The sequence below is a fragment of the Perca flavescens genome, chromosome 2, assembly GCF_004354835.1.
Source record: "Perca flavescens isolate YP-PL-M2 chromosome 2, PFLA_1.0, whole genome shotgun sequence".
Taxonomy (NCBI): Eukaryota; Metazoa; Chordata; class Actinopteri; order Perciformes; family Percidae; genus Perca; species Perca flavescens.
This window is the reverse complement of record NC_041332.1, coordinates 16,000,805-16,020,714: the sequence shown is the minus strand read 5'-3', so window position 1 is coordinate 16,020,714 and position 19,910 is coordinate 16,000,805. Positions and strand designations below refer to the sequence as shown.

At 38.4% G+C, this 19,910-nt stretch overlaps 2 protein-coding genes across 2 annotated transcripts; both read right to left on the bottom strand.

The window, feature by feature from the left end:
* Positions 1 to 113: 113 nt before the first annotated feature.
* Positions 114 to 2,926, bottom strand: LOC114546764 (uncharacterized). The gene is made up of 5 exons (XM_028565810.1): positions 2,816 to 2,926; positions 2,372 to 2,701; positions 1,890 to 1,931; positions 1,490 to 1,617; positions 114 to 863 (listed from the first exon to the last, which is right to left on the bottom strand). The coding sequence occupies exons 1-5, from the start codon at positions 2,880 to 2,882 to the stop codon at positions 525 to 527; spliced, it is 906 nt and encodes a 301-aa protein (XP_028421611.1). The 5' UTR covers positions 2,883 to 2,926; the 3' UTR covers positions 114 to 524.
* Positions 2,927 to 5,533: 2,607 nt separating this feature from the next.
* LOC114545943 (CMRF35-like molecule 1) lies at positions 5,534 to 9,800 on the bottom strand. Its single transcript, XM_028564570.1, has 6 exons — positions 9,641 to 9,800; positions 9,233 to 9,553; positions 8,024 to 8,164; positions 7,889 to 7,930; positions 7,632 to 7,783; positions 5,534 to 6,246 (listed from the first exon to the last, which is right to left on the bottom strand). The coding sequence occupies exons 1-6, from the start codon at positions 9,675 to 9,677 to the stop codon at positions 5,815 to 5,817; spliced, it is 1,125 nt and encodes a 374-aa protein (XP_028420371.1). The 5' UTR covers positions 9,678 to 9,800; the 3' UTR covers positions 5,534 to 5,814.
* Positions 9,801 to 19,910: the final 10,110 nt, after the last annotated feature.

The following is a 19,910-nucleotide window of genomic DNA, read 5'->3' as shown; positions in this document are numbered from 1 at the left end:
TCTTGTAGCAAATGTTTAAGATCAATTAGGTGAGTAAATAATTCACACAAGGAAACCCTCAGATATTATCACTTTGTTTATTTTGGTAAAATATATATGACAGCAGAGTGAGACAGTGGTTACTACATCCAGTCTGCTCTTCTTCATGGATTTTGTTAACTCCTACAGCTTGAGTTAAGAGTCATGCTCAGACTGGTATTTCTTTTTGGTCTTTTCTTTTGTTTGTCCCATCCAAAATGTTGCATTTTCCTCAAGAAATGACAAAACACAGCAATAATTAACACTATAACTACTTGAATTACTAAAGATCCTTAATCATTAACTTTTAATTTGGCCAACATCCCATCATATCCTTCTTTCATCCATACACAGTAAATAATAATTTTGGTTTATTACAATTAGGGTCTTACTTTTGTCGTTTTGGCCATCATTCCTATCAACAATTATAAAAACACAGATTTCACCGGGAACATGGCAACAAGAAAACCAAAGTTAACTTTCCATCGGTTGTAATTAACCTGGAACTATCCTTCAACAATATAACTGTTAATCTGCTCTTTGACTCCCAGAGGTCCATCTTTAGGATCGTAGTTTCCATGAAGGCTGTGATAGACATGCTCCTCTAACCGGCTGAGATCCAGATGCTGGTACTGGCAGACGTGCTTTGGTCCATCCACATCAACATATTCACCGAGGCCGAGAGTGACAGTAGACTCCCGATGCTTTGATGTGAAGTGGGAGCAGAGGTCAGGTGGTGGCACCGGTAAAGCTGAGATATCAGCGCAGTCTGGAGCCGAAAAGCTGCAGTGGAGTTCAGGTTCAGTTCTGACACCAGGCATCATTGTCTCGTAGTCAGATGATGTCTGTGGGATGGAAACCTTCTGATAGTGAACCGCTTCTTGCACGAAAGATCATATTATCCTTTAAATGCAAATGTGTTACTGGGAACTGGACAATGTGGTTCTTTTCAGTCGACAAACAAGACTAAGAGTATACAGCCATGCTAGCGACTCTGTGAGGCAATACTCAGGCACATTGTTGCTTTGAACAAAATGCTATCAGCATGCTAACGTGCTCACAATAACTATGCTAATATGTTGATGTTCAGCAGGTATATTGTTTACCAGGATCATAAGGTGATCATCAACGGCTGACATCTGACCCTCATTAAAACCTAAACCATGGTATGTGTAGGCATTAACGCATTGCATCAACTGAAAATCCAGCTCAACGTTAGCTAATTAGCATAAAGCACCAAGTACAGCTGATGCTCATGGGAACGTCATTAATGTTGCAAGTATTTAGTCATTAACCAAAGTATTAGACATTTTTACCTGATGATGCATAACATTGTACTAGAATCTGTTCCAATCCATCCACTAGTTGCTGAGATAATTCAGTCTGAACAAAAGTGGTGGACCAACCGACGTTGGCAACCCTAAAGCCATGCTGTGTGAGCCAGCTACTGTGGCTAAATGTTTGGACTAACCTCTCTATTCTGGCGTGGGCCGGGTCTTCGGTGTTTAACAGCCAGCAGAAGGCCAAGGGTGAACATACATATAAACAGCATTGCTGTGATACACATCGCTGCAGTCACGAACAGCGGCAGGTGGAGCTCTGCAGGAGAGAACAATGACTAATGTTTACCTGCCAGATGATTCACTCAGACACACTATTAATTCTAAATTAGAAACACTATTAAAAGAGATGGACACACACACACACACACACACACACACACACACACACACACACACATACACACATCGTCCCCAATTAACTTTAGTCTGAAATGTCAAGTCAGTTTAATGTGTCGTCCAAGTCAGGAACACAGACACACACACACACACACACACACACACACACACACACACACACATATTACTCACTGTCCACTGTGACATCCTTTGGAAATATGGGGGATCCAGTTACTTTAAAGCAAAAATACAAAAACAAAGTATGTAGGTACAAAAATAGAATTGAACACACAGAGATAACTAATGTATTGTGTAGTTATTTTGTATCTTAATTACTATGATGCATTAGATTTTCTGGAGGGGTTGCTGCTGATAAAGGGCAGCAAAAAAAATGTGTTTACAAAAATGTACATTCACCTACTTGTGCAGTTGTAACCTTTAATAACCAATAGAAAGTTCAGAAAAGAGGAACATGTATGGGAAAAGTAACACTACTTAGTTCTCATATGACTGGTCTGACATTTTTAGATGGAAATCACCAGGTGGACAGAAAATATACCGCATTTGTCTTGTAAACTACCTATTAAAGCTATAAGGCACTAACCAGAAAACAGATTATATTATTAAATTTTTTAGGACATAGTGATCCTGTGCTGAGACATGTCATACTGTACCTCTGGCAACATCCAGTTGTATGAAACTGATCTCATCAGGGAGGGTTGCAATGTGCACCCCACACCGGTACTTCCCGCTGTCCTCCAAGGTGAGTTCGTCCACACTGACAATGAAAAAGGCTCCGGTGTGGTTTTCGTACAGAGAGAAACGTTTATTTGTGTGTATCTCATGTTCTACTGTGCTTATCAGGAGGTTGGGGGACCCATTGTCATCACTGTCATGGCAGAAGTACTTATCATTGCTCTGCAGGTTGTTGCTATAGTCACATCTGAAGTCAAATCTCTGGCCTTCCACACCGGTAACAGCTGTGGTTTTGACGCTGATCAGAGCTGTCAGTCACAAAAAGCTGTGTTAGGTGCGTACTCATGTAATCATGTGTTTTAACAAATAGTTTAACTCAAGTGAAGTCCTTAAAAAATCTTAATGCATAGCATGCAGCCCACCTTGTATTTGTAGTATAGTAATGATGACAGTTGTAGTCGTTCTCCATGAGATCCAGGTCGCTCCCATTACTCCCAGTTTAACTTCAGTCCAAAAACTCGGATTCTTCCCCACTTGCCCAACGAGGCAGCAACCTAGACTAAAGACTGTGTCTGTGTGTTAAATCTGGTGCTTTCATGTCCATGTGTTTAAACCTCTTCCTCTTTCATGAACAAACCTATAACCTTCAACCTATGGAAGTGAAATCATGGGCGCTCACTGTTTTTTCTTTAATTAAGAAAATAATGCAGGTTTAATTTGATGCATCCTTGAAGGAAATTCCATCCTCCTCTGTAATCTACTTGAGACATCACAGACGGTACTAGCGCTGGACTCCAGTAGGCTTATTGCTGTCTGTTACTGTACCACTTACTGATAAGTATAGCTGTGAGGAGGTTTAACACCAGCCAAAGAGATTTTTTAGTGTGCTAACGCAAATGTTGTTATTGCTGATCTATGAGGCATTAACAAATTATTTATTAACAATTAAAGCTGCACCTAGCAACATTTATATATCAACAATCGATCAAATGACTGTGTATAATGTCAATGGTTTTGACAGTAGTGATGAACCCACAGAAAATGATGATGACCAGACTTTGCAGTTAACAGCTCTATGGAGTGTTTTGGCATCTTTTAGCTGATTGTATTTGTTTTATGGCCCACAACTTCACCGTTTATTTATTACTCTTAGTGCTCTCGTCAAAGTTATTTCCAGCTGCAGCAGGAAGCTGTTTAAGTTGTCTTTAGTAAACCAAGTGTACTCTAGTAACTGCCTAACACTAAAAAGCGAACAGACACAGTTTGCGACTAGCTGGTGAACATAGAGCAGCATTTAGCAGCTAAAGAGCCAGATATTTTCATCAGGAGTTGGTGGAGATAAAAATAGAGCCGAATATTGGACTTATATTCGTCAGATGGACACAAACACAACTACAAATGAATGATAGTGTTGCTCTGTGTTTGTTGGATTTGTAAATAAGCAGCTGTTTGCTAATACCTTCACCACACAGCTTGTTCTGCTTGCCTCAATAGGCCCACAAACTTACATTGTATATACCCTTTAAAAAGTTTGCTTTATTAAAAAGTGACAACTTTTTTGAATTGAATTGAATTGAATTGAATTGAATTGAATTGAATTGAATAAGTTCAAGGCTGATGCCATGAACCACATTATGTCTGTATCCATTAAAAAACACTTTCTACTACTATTTTACCAGATGTAAATTAAGGAAGTCTTTTTTTAAATTATCCAAGAAAGTAAACCATAAACATAATTTCTTTCCACTTTATTATTAATTCATCCATTTGCTGTGGCCCCATAGTACACACAAGATAATATGTTTTACAATTTTACAATAATGTGATGGAAATTATAATGTGGTGGATTGTATCAGTATCAGAGGTGTCAAAAAATTCATTACTCAAGTAGAAGTATAGATACTAGGGTTTAAAAAGACTTCTGTAGAAGTTGAAGTATCAACTGAAGCTTTTTACTCAAGTAAAAGTGTAAAAGTACTGGTTTCAAAACTACTTAAAGTATAAAAGTAAAAGTAATGTAAGGGGAAGAAAATGCCATAAAGGACAAAAGCTTATAGTGCACTACTCCACAAAATAGGCCATAATCACTATAATGTTATATTAAAATGTTAATGTTGAAAAATGTGGGTTGCACCTGTTTAAGCTGCATTTATGCCCATTGAAAATGAATGAAATACATTAAAGAACCATATATGTGTACTACTGAGCATTAACATGTGTTTCATGGAGCAGAAGATATGATGACTAGTTGCCTATAAGTATTGTAAATAGCTCGTGGTACTTGGGTGCGCAGAGTTTGCAGCGCATTCGAAAGGAGTTGTTTTTGCATCCAACCATTTCGAAAAACTCTTCCAGGTACGGCCGGGGATGTAGAAGGGCTGGCTGGTCTTCCTGGCTACCAACCTCCTCCCTGGTGCTTGGTTGGGACATTTCACTCGAGTTCTCTTGAGTCTCTGCCACAGACGTCTTCGTACTAGGCTACAAACATCTGCTATTTCCTTGCTAGAGTGTGACGTGATTTGTGTCATGTGCAGGTACGATGGATCACGTACAAACCAATAGGCTGTCGGAATGGTATACTGTATGTTTATATACTTCATCCAACCACAATCAAATTCACTCTATCCGGATGGCGCGATTTATCTGGATAGGGTTTTGTTTTTTGTGTGTTTTTTTGAACGATGACAAGCTGGAATGAAAACAAGCCAAACTGAAATAGGAGTAACGAGGCTATTTTTAAAATGTAAGGAGCAGAAAGTACAGATACTTGTGTGAAAATGTAAGGAGAAGTAAAAAGTCTGCTGTAAAATAATTACTCCAGTAAAGTATAGATACCCAAGATTTCTACTTAAGTAAGGTAACGAAGTATTTGTACTTTGTTACTTGACACCTCTGATCAGTATTCAGTGCTGTCTGCCACAGCGTCTTTATTAATATGACCACTAGGAGTCACCCCAATCAGAAGCTTTAACATACTACACACTGAGGTATCAGCCCAAAAGTGCAGATATGCGTATTTTAAGGTACAGAAAAATGGTAAATATGCCCCAATACTTAGCCTAACTGTAACACACACATGCACACTCGCATGGGCGTGGCCCGCGTGATCTCGTCATCTCTCCCGCTTTCTTTCACACACACACACACACACACACACACACACACACACACACACACACACACACACACACACACAGTGACCTACATACATAGGGTAGACAATAAAAAGTGTTTTCCTGTGCCCTTTAGATTTTATCTTAAGTCTGTGACAGTAAAAAGCCATAGGTTAACAATTTTGCATGGTTTTACAATTTTTTTCTCTCAAAGTGAAAGATAAATGTTGGTTATAACTGGACAAACAGAGGAGGTACAATTCAGTTGTCCATTAATGTCCATAAAAATCCCACCATTGAGCACACACTCATGCTGTTTCTGATAAATCCAAACCAAACCAAAGTGATCTGGGCCTCACTTCTGTGCAATCATTGTAAGATCGGGAGTGACAAGCTGATGCGCTGCTTGTACAGCTCTCTGTAGAACTGCTTATCGCATTTGTAGTTGATGTAGGTTTATTTTTGTGTTTTCTAAGATAGCCTTCTCTAGTTCTTTCAGATATAGGTGGCAGAGGTTTGATGTAGATTCTAGGGCTGATGTCATGTGCGTCTTGGGCGTTTGCAACTGAGTATCTTGAATGTGCAGTTCCTGTGGAGCAGGGGATGTTTTCATAGATATGCATGTGTACACTACATTCAGCTGCTGCGGAGGGAGCTGTTGGTGGATCCTGCTTTGGATGGTGACTACAAGAGAACTTCTCCGATAACTTTGTAAACGACTGCACTTCATTAGAGTTGCCCTGTTGAAAAGTGAAAAAGGAAAAAATTATTTGCACGTATTAGTTCTAGTGTGTTACACAACTTACTGGGCTGAATTTAACTGTGTCACTGTACTGAATCTACACACAAAACATACATGAATACCATATAAAGTTTACTAAAGCCTTATTAAAATTTGCACTGCAAATATGATGTACTGCAGACTTAAAAAACAAAACAAAAAAAACGATGAAAAATACATTTTCTTTTTCTGGAAAAAACTATGTAATTTGGTACTAATTATAGGGAAGATTGGAATTTCTTAACTATTCAACCCCGCAAAGATATCCATTCATTATTTATTCATAGTTCAAAAACCTGTAATTATTCATATATGTTCAACTGAATATGTTTGAATATGTTATATGTAGACAAATTTCTCACTTTTGCACATTCAGCTTACCTACTAAAAGACTTCAAGTTTATACTAGTAATTAATTGGAATAAATTAATTGGGAGTGTACCAATTGATTGCTTTCCCTATTTTCCCTCTTATTAGTAACAAATTACAGACCCGGAAAAAATGAACTGTACAAACTGCATAAAGCTGTTTTTGCTTGTTTTGTTTGTAGCTGACAAAACAACAGTTAAAGAGTCCAATTTTCCCCATGTTCACAGCTAAGTGAGTCGGCAGAACTTGGACAAGTTGGACGCCTTCTACTGCAAAACTCACAGCCATAATGCAACAAGGGGATGGTAAATGGTAGATGGTAAAGATGGGGACGGTTTATAAAGTCTTACTGTTGTACCACTACACATACTGTAAAATATTTGCCATCATTTTACACACACTAAACAATTACATCTATAGTATGTTTCTGTCTATAGTACCCCAGCACCTCTAAAACTCACCAAAAAAACTCACAATTTAATCCCCACAAAAATCAAACTGTTAAATAGTATTTCATGAGGGTGGTTGTGTACTGTATGGGCCTATTTCTTGTTATGGAGCAGTGACTGTCTGGACTCTTCCTGGAGCTAAGCTAACTGTCTCCTTCAGCTTTATATTTAACAGAAAGACATGAATCTGGTATCTTCTCATCTACAGTAACTCTCAGCAAGAACTCAAATAAGTGTATTACCTATTATTTCAAACTATTCATTTAACACAATGCTCCTGTATAACTGACAATACTGATTAAGTGTTGGTTTTAAAGCATCCCAATGCAGAAAATCCACAGATTCAAAATAAAGAGAAATAGAAACGTGAAGTGATGGACTTTAGGAAAACCCCTCTTCGTACATTGACCTCTGAAACCAGGAAAGGAAACTTAATCATCGTCAGCTTAATATAATTCGCTGTCAAGACAACCGTCATGTTTCTCTAGAGTTGTTAATGTGTCGAGCTCTAGTTTGTGTCTCATACCCCTCTTTTATCTGCACTGACGAGGTCAGTGCTGTCGGAGCAAACTTGTGGTTGAACTTTGGCGTTTTCTCTGCGGTTCCTGACGAGCATTGTTGTCAGCACCAACATAGTGAGCACAGCAACAGCCCCGACTGTAGCGTACAACACGGTGCCTGACCAAAAACCAGAGAGATGGCTCAACAATTTTACACATCCACAGGTGTCAGTCTCCAGCTGTATCCATGCACCATGCACACACCAAAAAGATAGAGACTCACCTGTGATGGTGTTCTGTCCTCCTCCATTAGTGCTGTTCAAGGCTGTGAGGTTGAATAGAATATTACTTATTGTAAGTTTTTCTACCTATGATTAATATTTGTAAAGTTTCAAATTTAATGATGTATTCCTTCAACCTGTTGAAATGTTTGCAGGCCTACTGGTGTCCATTCCAGATGTAAATTGCGTGGAGTTGGAAATACTCTGATGTGTCCATGTAGGAGAAGGTTCAGGTATGACAGTCTTTGTCTCATCGGTATATGGAACAGTGGTATATACTGTAAATTGGTATAGATATAACATTATATATCACATTATTAGATTGTTAATATTGATGCATGAGTGTGTAAACAGCATTTAACCCTCCTGTTGTCCTCGGGTCAAATTTGAAATTTGGGTTTCTTTCAACCAAATTGTCAAAAATATAACGTGGATGGTTCCATAAAACGCTCCTCAGAAGTAAAATAAATGATCAGTTTCAGGGGAAAGAAATTGGTGAAAGAACTTTGAAAAAAGTGACAAAAATGTCTTAATAAATTTGAAAAAAACACCAAAAAGAGTGTAGAAAATAATCAAAAACATTGGAAGGAGTGACAAACTTTTTTGGAAAAAGTGACAAAAACATCGGGAATAGCGACAAAAGAAAAAAAAACGTTTTCATTTAAAATCTTTACCCACAAAAAAAAAAAAAGTTGCATGGTCCACGGGAAAGATAACACAAGGGTAAACTGTGGTAGCAGGTCAGTGTGGAGCTAGTTTTTATTACTCTATACAATTTAGTCCAGTAGTTCCCAACCTAGGGGTCACAAGATGAAGCTGAGATTCATGAGATGATTAATGGGGTTGGTTGTAAAGAAGAGAAGAAATAAAATCTCATTCACAAATGTGTGTAAATGTATGTGTACATTTATGTAATCTTTGTTTTTTTGTCTCGAAAAGTTCTTTCAATGAAATCTCCTGGAAAGTTTTAAAAGGCGAATTAGTGTTTGGTGGAACGGGATTTGTGAAACATGAAATGAAACGCCCCAAACAATCCCAAAAAAATTGGGAACCGCTGGTTAATTATACAAAAATGTATAGTTTTTTACAAACCTCGCCAAGATTTTGTGTGCAAAATATTAATTAGTAAAGTAACTCTAGCAGATAAATGTTGTAGAGTAAAAACTACAATATTTCTCTCGATGTTTAAAGTAGCATACTAAAGTAAAGTACAAGTACCTCAAAATTGTATTAAAGTGCAGTACTTGTGTAAATTTACATCGTTACATTCCACCACTGATGGGGAAATGTGTAGTCATGAATGGAGAGAGAAAAAGTAAAAGTAATAAGATCATGCATGCACGTACCTTCCTTTACAGTGAGATGTACTGCAGTGAATGTATCAAAACCAGGCCTGTCCACTGCACACCAGTATTTCCCCAAGTCTGACAGCTGGAGCTGACTGATGGTCACAGTGAAGACTCCGTCCCCCGAGTCCACCAGAGCTATCCTCCCTGACTCCACTCTTCTACCAGATTGTACAGTAACCAGTATATCTTCACTGCCTTTACATGGATCCTTGCAGAAGTATTTGTTGTTTTTCCACGCAAGTTTGTGGGAACACTGAAACGAGACTTCTTCTCCCTCGAATCCCTCTACATTGATGTCTGTTCCCTCTATCCCAGCAGCTGCCAAAATTAAATTGTGTTACAAGAGTTGAAGCATTTTTGACTAGTTTAGACACATCAATGGATGTATTCCTTTAACACACTTACCATATAGAAGACAGTAGAAGATAGAAATGGTCTTCATTCTTATTGAGGAAGTGCCAGCTCTAGTATTTTCTTATTCTGGGTAGTCTCTCCAGGCTCTGTCTATCTTAATATTCAGAAACCTCAACAATGGTTAAGTGTTTCATCATGCTTCACTCCCTGCACAACCTTGCAAATGAAATAACACCTAGTTAAGGTCTTAACTATGTATCTTCCTTTTGTGGTTTTGACTGCATGAGAGAGGAAGTCAAGCGCTGTAGACAGACATAAAGAGAAGAGAAACACGTGGATGAAGATGAAGTGAGATGATCTGTCTCTGATGTAAGACAGAGCTTAGTTTCAGTGCTATGCTTGTATCAGTATCTGTGATCTCAATACAGTGAATGTAAAGCAAATAATTGAAATGCAATACCTACGTCACCGACCTACTATAGCGTACTAAATTACACTTTTTTTCATTTTCATTTTTTCTTCATCTCCACTACTGATATGTTGATGAACAATTTAAATTAAGCATATGTAAATAAAAATTCAGATAGTTCACTTTGACACTAATACTGAGATGTTGCTTTGACATAGCTGTTTAGTGTCTTTGGAAATCTCATGTTTTGCTGTCCAGGATCACCTGATCCATCTTACTTTTATGCCAGTTTTTTAAAAGGAACATTGGATTGGATCACTGTGATCCAAATACCAAATTTCAGGATTACCAAATCCTGTTTACCAGAGCCTTAAATGGAACCAACAGTGTAGCCTACTGGCTCAGCAAAGAACAACAAGTAGGCAAAATACCGGTGGCCACAAAAAGCCATTGTTTGTTTTAATTTTAAGAAACAGAAAAACTGTAATAAACAGAAGCATTTTACATTCTTTATTGTGTTATAATTTTTTTTATCTCATTAGCTGTGACATGCTTCACATATGCTTCAAATATGAAGAAATGTATATATCATCAGTAAACATTGATTTTGTGATCATTCACTTAAAAAAAAACCACTCTAATTTTATTTGGTTCGAAAATAACTGAATCCCCCCTTCTGATGGGATCAGGATAATGATCAGGATAATTTTGGATCAAATAAGTCCCAAACCGTGTTCAAAGTTTTGAAAAACCCAAAGGGCAGGTTTGATCCAGATCAAATGTAAAATTGGATTACGTGATCTGATTTCAGCTCGGAATCTCTCTTTTGCGTTTGAAAAACCCATTTCCAAGATTTGATCCAATCCGTGATCCGAAATCCCACTGGATTACTTTTGAAAAACTGGGCCCTGAAGCTGCAGCTCCCCTGGGTTTTATGGAGCTTTATAGTGAGTTTCAGCTGTTTTGCCCAGCTTGTTTAAGAGCATAACAAAAGAGGAAGGTCCACACCACGAGTGTAACTTTATTAAAGTCAACTAAACTAAACTAAACTACTGTATGTGATGTCAGTAATCAGTAGTGTATAGTGGGTTTTGGATGCTATGGAAGGGTAAATGCTCACCTAACTTTTAACATAAACAAGGATTCAACAAACCAAACAAAAAAACACATTGGGGTGCTAGCATGGCAGCGGCCTGCCTGGAGAGAGAGTAAGACCAGACCTCGTGGAATCACCCAGCTTTATAGACTCCCAGCAGGTGAGGCCACTCAATCAGGTACCTGAAAGAGACAGACACAGGCCAAAACAAAACAGGTAGTCACACGGCCCAGGGCCTTCGCACCCCACTGTACACCTGCTCAACAATACACAGTCAGTCACAATTACTGACTATAGCTGGTGAACATTGAGGAGCATTTACAGCTAAAGAGACTAAAGAGAGTGAATATTGGCCAAACATTCATCACAAGGACAGAAACACGAAAAAATGATAATGTGTTGGATAAAGTGCTGGATGTGTAAATGAGTAACTGTTTGCAAACAAGTCTTCCATATCAACGTAAAGATGGTGATATGTCAGTGCTGTTCACAACTTAATAATTAAATATTGTTATATTATTATTATTATAATTATTGTTATTATTATAATTCCTTTATTCGCCAAGTACAATTTTACATATACAAGGAACATATCCTCTGCATTTAACCCTAGCTGGGAGGAGGCCTCGGGGAAGACCCAGGACTAGGTGGAGGGATTATATCTCCAACCTGGCCCGGGAACGCCTCGGGATCCCCCAGTCGGAGCTGGTTAATGTTGCTCGGGAAAGGGAAGTTTGGGGTCCCCTGCTGGAGCTGCTCTCCCCGTGACCCGATACCGGATAAGCGGACGAAGATGGATGGATGGATGGATGGATATCCTCTGCATTTAACCCATCCTAACTAATTAGGAGAAGTTGCACTACAGTAAAAGGTTTTCAGACAATAGGGTGCAAATGTAATAAAAGAATGGCTATGTGTGTCTTACTTCTCTCTGACTTTCTCAAACCCTCCCTGAAAAGTGATGCTGAGCAATTATCACAATTCAGCAGACTTGTGCATGTGCAAGAATATGTGGAAAGAGGTGTGATAAATGATGTGGTCACTGAGTATATTAAACTCATTGCTTTCATTTACCATGAGAATAGAATTTGGTGGCTCTGATCAAAGCAAGATATTTTCATCACATTTATTCTACTTTTATGGTTGCTTTGAACTGCCTTATAATGGGTCCTGTTCCGAAATGAGTAATTCATCTTTCTCAAAGCTATAGTGTGTAGTTTCTGTCTCCCCCATGAGGAGTTCTAAGTAATGATAACAAAACTGTCGGCGCTTCCACATGACACAAGCCTTCCGTGATCGCGCACAGTAGTAGTGTGCGATACTGCAAAATTAAGTAAATACAGGGCCGGTATCGCAGATACCAATACAATACTGATACTTTTTAATAATTAAAGTGGATTCATCATTAAATTGCTAAATCTGAATGAATTTTTTAATGACCTTTAAGTGTTTTTGTGATTTTTCCTTTGGATTATTAATAAGTTAAAACCCAGGACAACATTATCATATTATGCTTTAATAAATTTGTTATGTTTACACTGTATCTTACAAATTATACAGCTTGCCGTTGTTTCCTTTTTGGCTTGAAAATATCTCTTCCTCTCTGCCATTCTTCTGCTCTGTCTCTGTCCTGCTTGTGTGTGTGTGTTGTTGGCCGCTGCCGGGCCTGGCTGCTCGCTTGCTTGTTTGCCTGGCGCCGCTGAGTCACGTGACGGTACAACGTCAAATCACAAGACGGGGGAGGAGGAGCAAAGTGTGCCTGCTCTGGGCTGTGACAGGAGCGGCACTTACACAGACAGCCAGGTCGCCTCTTTGATGAAACCGCAGCAGCGCATACTGGAGAGAAACTAAAACTAAAGTATCGATCTCATTACACTGGTATTGATCAATATATCGATATTATCAATATTTGGATCGATCCGCCCACCACTAGCGGTGTGCACAGCCCCCACCACGCAGTTGCTAGTAGCCAAGGAGGACACGGAGGATTAAAAAAAAACATGATGGACTCTTCAGAAGAGGTAATTATCTTTACTCGAGTTTCTGCGTGCGAAAGTCGCCGGACGCCACAATCTTCTGAAAATAGCCATACTGAGAAATACAGAGAGAGTTGTGTGGAGCCGATAGTCTTAATTAGCTTTGTAGCAACTAATTTGGCAATGGCTTGAATGTAACGGACATTCATTAATATCAAAAAGTTACGCTTTAAAGCTTTAAACAACAAAAAAAGCCTAAACCATAATGATACAGCAACGAGAGCAGAAAGCCAAAATGAAATGGTTGACATTAAGCCTTGTAAGAGTTTGAAATGGCTTCTAAGACCCTGATATTGTAAGGATTCTAAAGATAACCGTCATGGTGCTGTCAGGAGGTGCTTGTGTAAGGGGAGGGTGGCTGAATCCTAACAAGTGTGTAGCACCTTCTGCAGGTCTTACTGCAGCACTACTTTGAATTGTATTAAGCTCAGCATACCAAACTCTGCAAGCAGCAGAAATGTACTCTCTGATGAGGATGTAGTGTTATCTGTCCGGTGTGCATTATTTTGTTGTATTTCTGTCCCTGAAACATACCATTATCTTATTCACATGAGCATATTTGTCATTACAGCCTTGTCCTTTTTGTCTAATACATCAGCAACCTCTTTTTTGATTATTTGTTCACTATGGAGGGGAGTAAACCAAAGATTTCTTCAATCAGAATTACAGCACAGCTATCAATGTGCCGAATAGTGAAGTTTAACATTTCTTCAGGTAACATGGGGAGAGTAATTGATACACAAATTAACATTTTGGAGGGGAGGCGTTCCTTTGAAACAAATCAAAGAAATAAAGTGAAATAAAATACACGTTGTTATACGTATTTCCTTTTTATGTATGCATTTACTGTGTCATAATGACAAAAACATTTTCCAAAAACAACACTCCCTTCCATCTGGTGGTCAACACTGAAATGCAACACACTTCTTCAATTTGTTTTCTGTGTTGGGATTTAATTTGAATGTAGCGTAGAAGATTCATGACACAATGAAAAACATTTCTCTCGCTCACTCATTGAAGACAAAAAAAGCTAAATAATTGTCACTTCACATATGGTTTTTCATTTAATTATGTTACAAAAAATGCATGCAAAAATAGGAAACACAAATGACAATGTGTATTGTCTTTCACTGTTTCTCCTAGTTTGATTTGTTTTAATTTAGGCATTTTAAATCTTCCATACCCATTTGTGCAACATATAAGCCTCATCCTGCAAATCTACTGGTCCCGTTCACAAAACAGTTTTTACTTTCATGCATTTTTACTTACTTTTGTCTAACAGAGGTGTATTCAATATGTCAAAATTGTATTAACTTTATTCATAATCTGGAAGATGAACAGAACAGCAAGGAGGTCGCTGCTGCTTTTTATTGTAAGAAACTAATAACTTACAAATTGAAAAAAAAAGGTAAGGCATCCAAAGTAAGGATATGTACAGAAAAGTATTCAAACATATGTCCTTTATTTCATTCAAAACACAGAGGGTGAGATTAGCTGTCAGCTCAGACACAGAATAAACCCTGCTTAGTCCAAAGATTTGGGATCCAGTGCCTGGTAGACGGCAGCAAACTGTGAGGAATCTTGAATACTGGACTCTGGATCAGCACCTGGTTCTAAAGGCCGCAGCCTCACTGCAGCTGGAGTAGAAGCAACATCTGCATGTTCCTCACAGTAGTCAGACTGTAAATCAATAAAAAAAATACAGTCATAAAAGATAAACATTTTAATCAAAATCACAATTGGTAAATGACAAAATGGGTCACTCACCTCACCCTTGTTCTGACCTTCTGAAACAAACAAACAAGATGTATTAAAACACGTGTGCGTGCGTGCGTGCGTGCGCGCGTGCGCGCGTGCGTGCATGCTTGCGTGCGTCACCTCACCCGCATTACTCCGGCAGTGTCCGTAGAATATAACAGGTATAATGGCGCAAACCAGAAGAGCCAGGCTCACCGAAACAATGATGGCCACTGTGGTGTCTGCAAACAGAGGCAGACATACAGTATGTTTGTGCTTCTGACAATACAGGTTACTTCAGGTGCTCCAAACAAAATAAAAAAATAGTCATTGATATTCAGAACAGTTTTGCATGTGAACATTCAACTGTGGGTTATAGAGCAAGACAACATCACAATTTTTTTTCATTTTTACTCAGAGCAAAGAGGTTATAATAAATTATTATATATATGATCATATTATTATAACCCTTCTTGCTCATAGTCCAACATGTTTAGCCACTTTTTACTCAAACTGCACTCTAATACAAATGGAAACAATTACATTACGCGATCAACATTTAAACATTTAACGATGTTGTGTAGCGTATGTTCACAAATTCACTTTTTGGATGTGTCCTGTGGTACAATACAATGTCTTTTTAATTCATTATAATAATATGCAGACATTTAACTACGCTAAAAATAATAGTAGTTGGACTATAACAAACTCTACAGATTGATTTAAGATCTAACTCAGCACTTGACTGGATGGCAGAGCTGTAACTAAGTCTTTTCTTGTTCGCCAATAACTCTGGAACCATAATGTTCATTTCAAAAGTTCAACTGATGAAAACAAGATGTCTCCATCTTCACTGGAAAGTTAATCCTCAGTGTATGTGACCTGGAGGCTTCACATTTTTACATCACTCTTGTATAAATTGTATATCAGACCATACTTCCAAAATCCTGCTGGTACTTCCAGGCATTGAACTCATATTTAAGCTGAGCACAGAGAAACTTTCCACCTTCTGCAGATGAATGTGAAAACAGCGTTCAAGTCTCAAACTCTTCACATACAACATTCTGCACAATGGAGGTTAAACATCCACATAAAGTAACAAAACCTAAAACACATACACAGACCAAGCCAGTATTATTAAGCTGAGTTATAATATGTAAAACTTTTAAGTTAAGCTGTTTTGAAGCTTGCTATAGGAGAACTGCTGCTAACAGTGACTGTGTAATACCTTTGAGGTGAGTTGCTGCTGGCTGGTTAGTCTCGGCCTCTGTAGCGGGCAGGGCTGATGCTGCTGGTGACCGTTTAGTGCTGGATGCAAAGCTGCCTCGCGGCAGAGTTTCTGCTTCGGTCTGCAGGGTGGTGGTTGAGGGAGGAGATTGGTGAGGAACAGTGGGAGCTTTGGGAGAACAGGACAGAGGATAATTGGTGAGGAATACTGTGTGTGCTCATGTGACGTTGTTGCATCACATTTACAGTATGTACAGTACAGGCCAAAAGTTTGGACACACCTTCTCATTCAATGCGTTTCCTTTTTATTTTATGACTATTTACATTGTAGATTCTCACTGAAGGCATCAAAACTATAAATGAACACATGTGGAATTATGTACTTAACAAAAAAGTGTGAAAACATGTCTTATATTTTAGATTCTTCAAAGTAGCCACCCTTTGCTTTTTTATTAATAAGGGAAAAACTTCCACTAATTAACCCTGACAAAGCACACCTGTGAAAACCATTTCAGGTGACTACCTCATGAAGCTCATTGAGAGAACACCAAGGGTTTGCAGAGTTATCAAAAAAAGCAAAGTGTGGCTACTTTGAGGAATCTAAAATATAAGACAGGTTTTCAGTTATTTCACACTTTTTTGTTAAGTACATAATTCCATATGTGTTCATTCATAGTTGTGATGCCTTCAGTGAGAATCTACAATGTAAATAATAATGATAATAAAGAAACACATTGAATGAGAAGGTGTGTCCAAACTTTTGGCCTGTACTGTATAATCATTTCAGACTTTCCATGCAAAGCAAGACCAGTCACGGAAATAGTGCACTATACGGTGTAGTGTATTCGCCATTTTGTGGTGTTCAAATTCTCAGCGGTTAAGTTAATTCCCTTTATAGTCCACTATAAAATACCCACAATGCACAGCTAATTTGAGTGCACATAGGATGTACTCTCATACCCTACATTTTACTCCCGTATACCACAATGCAACGTGGTCGTGTTTTCCTGGAGGAGAAGAAGCAGAAGGACTCTTTTGGTCATTTCCTATATGGTTTATATAATTTAATGAACACTATATAGGAGATAGTGAATGAGGGAACGGTTTTCGAACACAGCCCAGGTTTGGCTTAAGAGTCCTACAGACAATATGACCTAGTAATCTTAGAGTAACCTACCGTTCCCACTTTAAGCTTTGTTTCACACACAATTACCAATCCTGAAGGAACTTCTATGCATCTAGCCAAAAACTTACTATCTACGACTATGAGATTGACCTCCTGGTGCAACACATTAAAGGTTTTCTCCACTCCACAGCGATACGTCCCTGCATCCACCCTCTTCAGCTTCTTTATGGTCACGTTGAAGGCGCCATCTCCTCGGTTGACTTCCATGCTGTATCTCCCTCGCCGCGCGCCAGCCAGCCTCTTCCTCTCAGTTTGAATGAGAATGGTTTCTCTGGAGCAGACTCCTTTGCAGAAGTACATGTGGTAGTGTTCAGAGCTGTTGTTTGTGGTCCAGCTACCAGAACAGTGGATGGAGACCTCTCCTCCAACATGGCCGCTCACCTCCAGCACTGCTGACGCCTCCGCACAGACAACTGCAGTATAAAACAAATTGCTTGGTTACAGCTGTTGACTACTGGCCGTCTACCATTGGGTTTATTCTTTTATTTTATACCATCTAATATATGTGCAATGAGAAGTTCATTTAAAAGTAGGCGGGTGTGATCAACGACATAATTAGGCTATGCCCCTTTGTTTTTAAAATTGCCTCAATGTATTTTCACAGAAAGGATATGTTTTGTATATTTACTTGATTTAAATAGGCTAGTGCAGGCAGGAAATGTCACGGCTGATAAAGAGACCAAGAGCAGAGATGTATAGTAACGAAGTAGAACTAGGCTACTTCACTACTGTACTTAAGTAATAAAAGGCCTACTTCCACTTTTGCTTCAATACATATTTTTGATGAGTTTAATAGTTTTACTCCAATACATGCTGCATCGTTACTTGTTAGGCTAAACATGCGAAATAATATAAACAATATTATATTCAAACTTTTGACTGCTTTCTTTAATAACTACATAACAATACTTTTAAAATAAACTACTTGCAATACTTAAGTACAAAAAATGTTGAATACTTTAGTACTTCTACTTAAGTGTGGTGTTTAAAGAGTACTTCAACTTCTACTCAAGTCACTTTTTTGACAGAGCACTTGTACTTTTACTCAAGTCTGGGTCTCTAGTACTTTATACATGTCTGACCAAGAGTAAACTAATTCAGATGTTTATGGAATCGTTGGAGACAACAACCCCAATTTCAAAGTTACTGTAATGGATTATCAGAGTGTTTCCACACCTATAGTTCCTTTACTCTGGTATGAATGAGTTGATGAGTTTGTAGCGTTTTCCCCTTGGTTGTGATGTACTGTACAGCTATACTGCAGTTGGGATGGATCGAGGCCGGATCACGTTCTCACCACAAACGCTCCGTACTGAAGTGAGTTTAGTTGTTTAGTTTACCAAGAGGTAAACCGCTCCAGGGTTCAATTCAACCGAACTAAACAAGGCAGGTGTGAAAACGCCCTAAGACCAATTTCCCCTTTACAAACACCATACCAAATGTTATCAGTGCAGCTCATCAATGCAGTAACACTTTTACTCATTTATTTAGCAATAACTCATTAACTATTGTAAGGTTGACGATGCATGCCCTCTCATTTACATGTAGATTAATAATACATTCAGAATATAACTTTCACAAATAAAACAAGTGATATGAATGTTAATGTAAAAACACATCAAAACTCACCTGACAAGCAGCAAAACACAACAATGTGAAAAATCCTCATTCTTCATCCAGGTTTAAAGCCAAGTAAAAGAAAATTGTAGTCCAGCAGGATCAGGAAAATGCAATCGTCTGCTTCAAAGTAGTCATTTGATTTAGTGCAATAACGCGCATGTGCTGTGAATATCCAGAAAAGCTACAAGGCTGCGATTGTGCAGCTATGTTGTTTTTGTTTTACCATGGCTTTTTACTTACATTTTGTAAAACAGAGAATATACAGTATACTGTAGTTCTCCAGCCCCCTTTTCTCTGAAGAGCCTATCATAACTGTGATACTTGCATCTACAGTGCATGAAGCTGGAGGGCATCAAACTCAACAAGCTGTCTGTCTGCTGACTGTGTCACGGGTATCAGAGGGCAGATTGAGGGCAACTTTAGCAAATCGGGTTTGTTTTCAGAGAATTTTGTTTTATACAGCAAGCATACGTTTGCTCTAAGTTACCATTGAAACCATATTGCTCCACTCAAGCTTTTAGGCTTAGCTTGACGTAGGAAAGCTTTTTTGCACACCTCTTTTGTTGGGCAGGTACGTAGGATGATCAAAGGTAGCAGATCAAGAAGTTGAGAGAAAATCCTGCACACTGACCATTACGCAAGCAATAATTTATTTAGAAAAATACGTTTCGGTCTCCGTCCTTCATCAGGTAAAAAAGCTTGACCTCAAACTTTAAGTATGACACAGCATTTTCCCTCAAGAGACTATATGGAAATTGTTTGCATAAGGAGGGGGCTGATTTTTATATTTTGTTTAATTAAAAAGCAAGGTCCAGCATTATTAGAAAAAGAACTGCAATAACCTCTACGTATAGCTCATAATAATATATTTATGACAAACAATTATGACTAAGACTTTTTAATTGAATTAAGTTGTTGCTTCGGTTGGATGTTCAAACTTCACGGTGCAGATTGACACAAGAAGCCTGTTTTCACATTGATCTACTGAAGGGGGAAGTTAGTTTCTGCTC

Bases quoted from the DNA above. Each gene is read 5' to 3' on its own strand.
- LOC114546764 (XM_028565810.1), bottom strand. From the start codon at position 2,882: ATGGGAGCGACCTGGATCTCATGGAGAACGACTACAACTGTCATCATT. The intron at 2,702-2,815 runs GTGGGCTGCATG...TGTGACTGACAG, and splicing joins TACTATACTACAAATACAAG to CTCTGATCAGCGTCAAAACC. The intron at 1,932-2,371 runs GTACAGTATGAC...TTTGCTTTAAAG, and splicing joins ACAACTGGATGTTGCCAGAG to TAACTGGATCCCCCATATTT.
- LOC114545943 (XM_028564570.1), bottom strand. From the start codon at position 9,677: ATGAAGACCATTTCTATCTTCTACTGTCTTCTATATG. The intron at 9,554-9,640 runs GTAAGTGTGTTA...TAATTTTGGCAG, and splicing joins CTTCTACTGTCTTCTATATG to CTGCTGGGATAGAGGGAACA. The intron at 7,931-8,023 runs GTTGAAGGAATA...TCAACCTCACAG, and splicing joins GCCTGCAAACATTTCAACAG to CCTTGAACAGCACTAATGGA.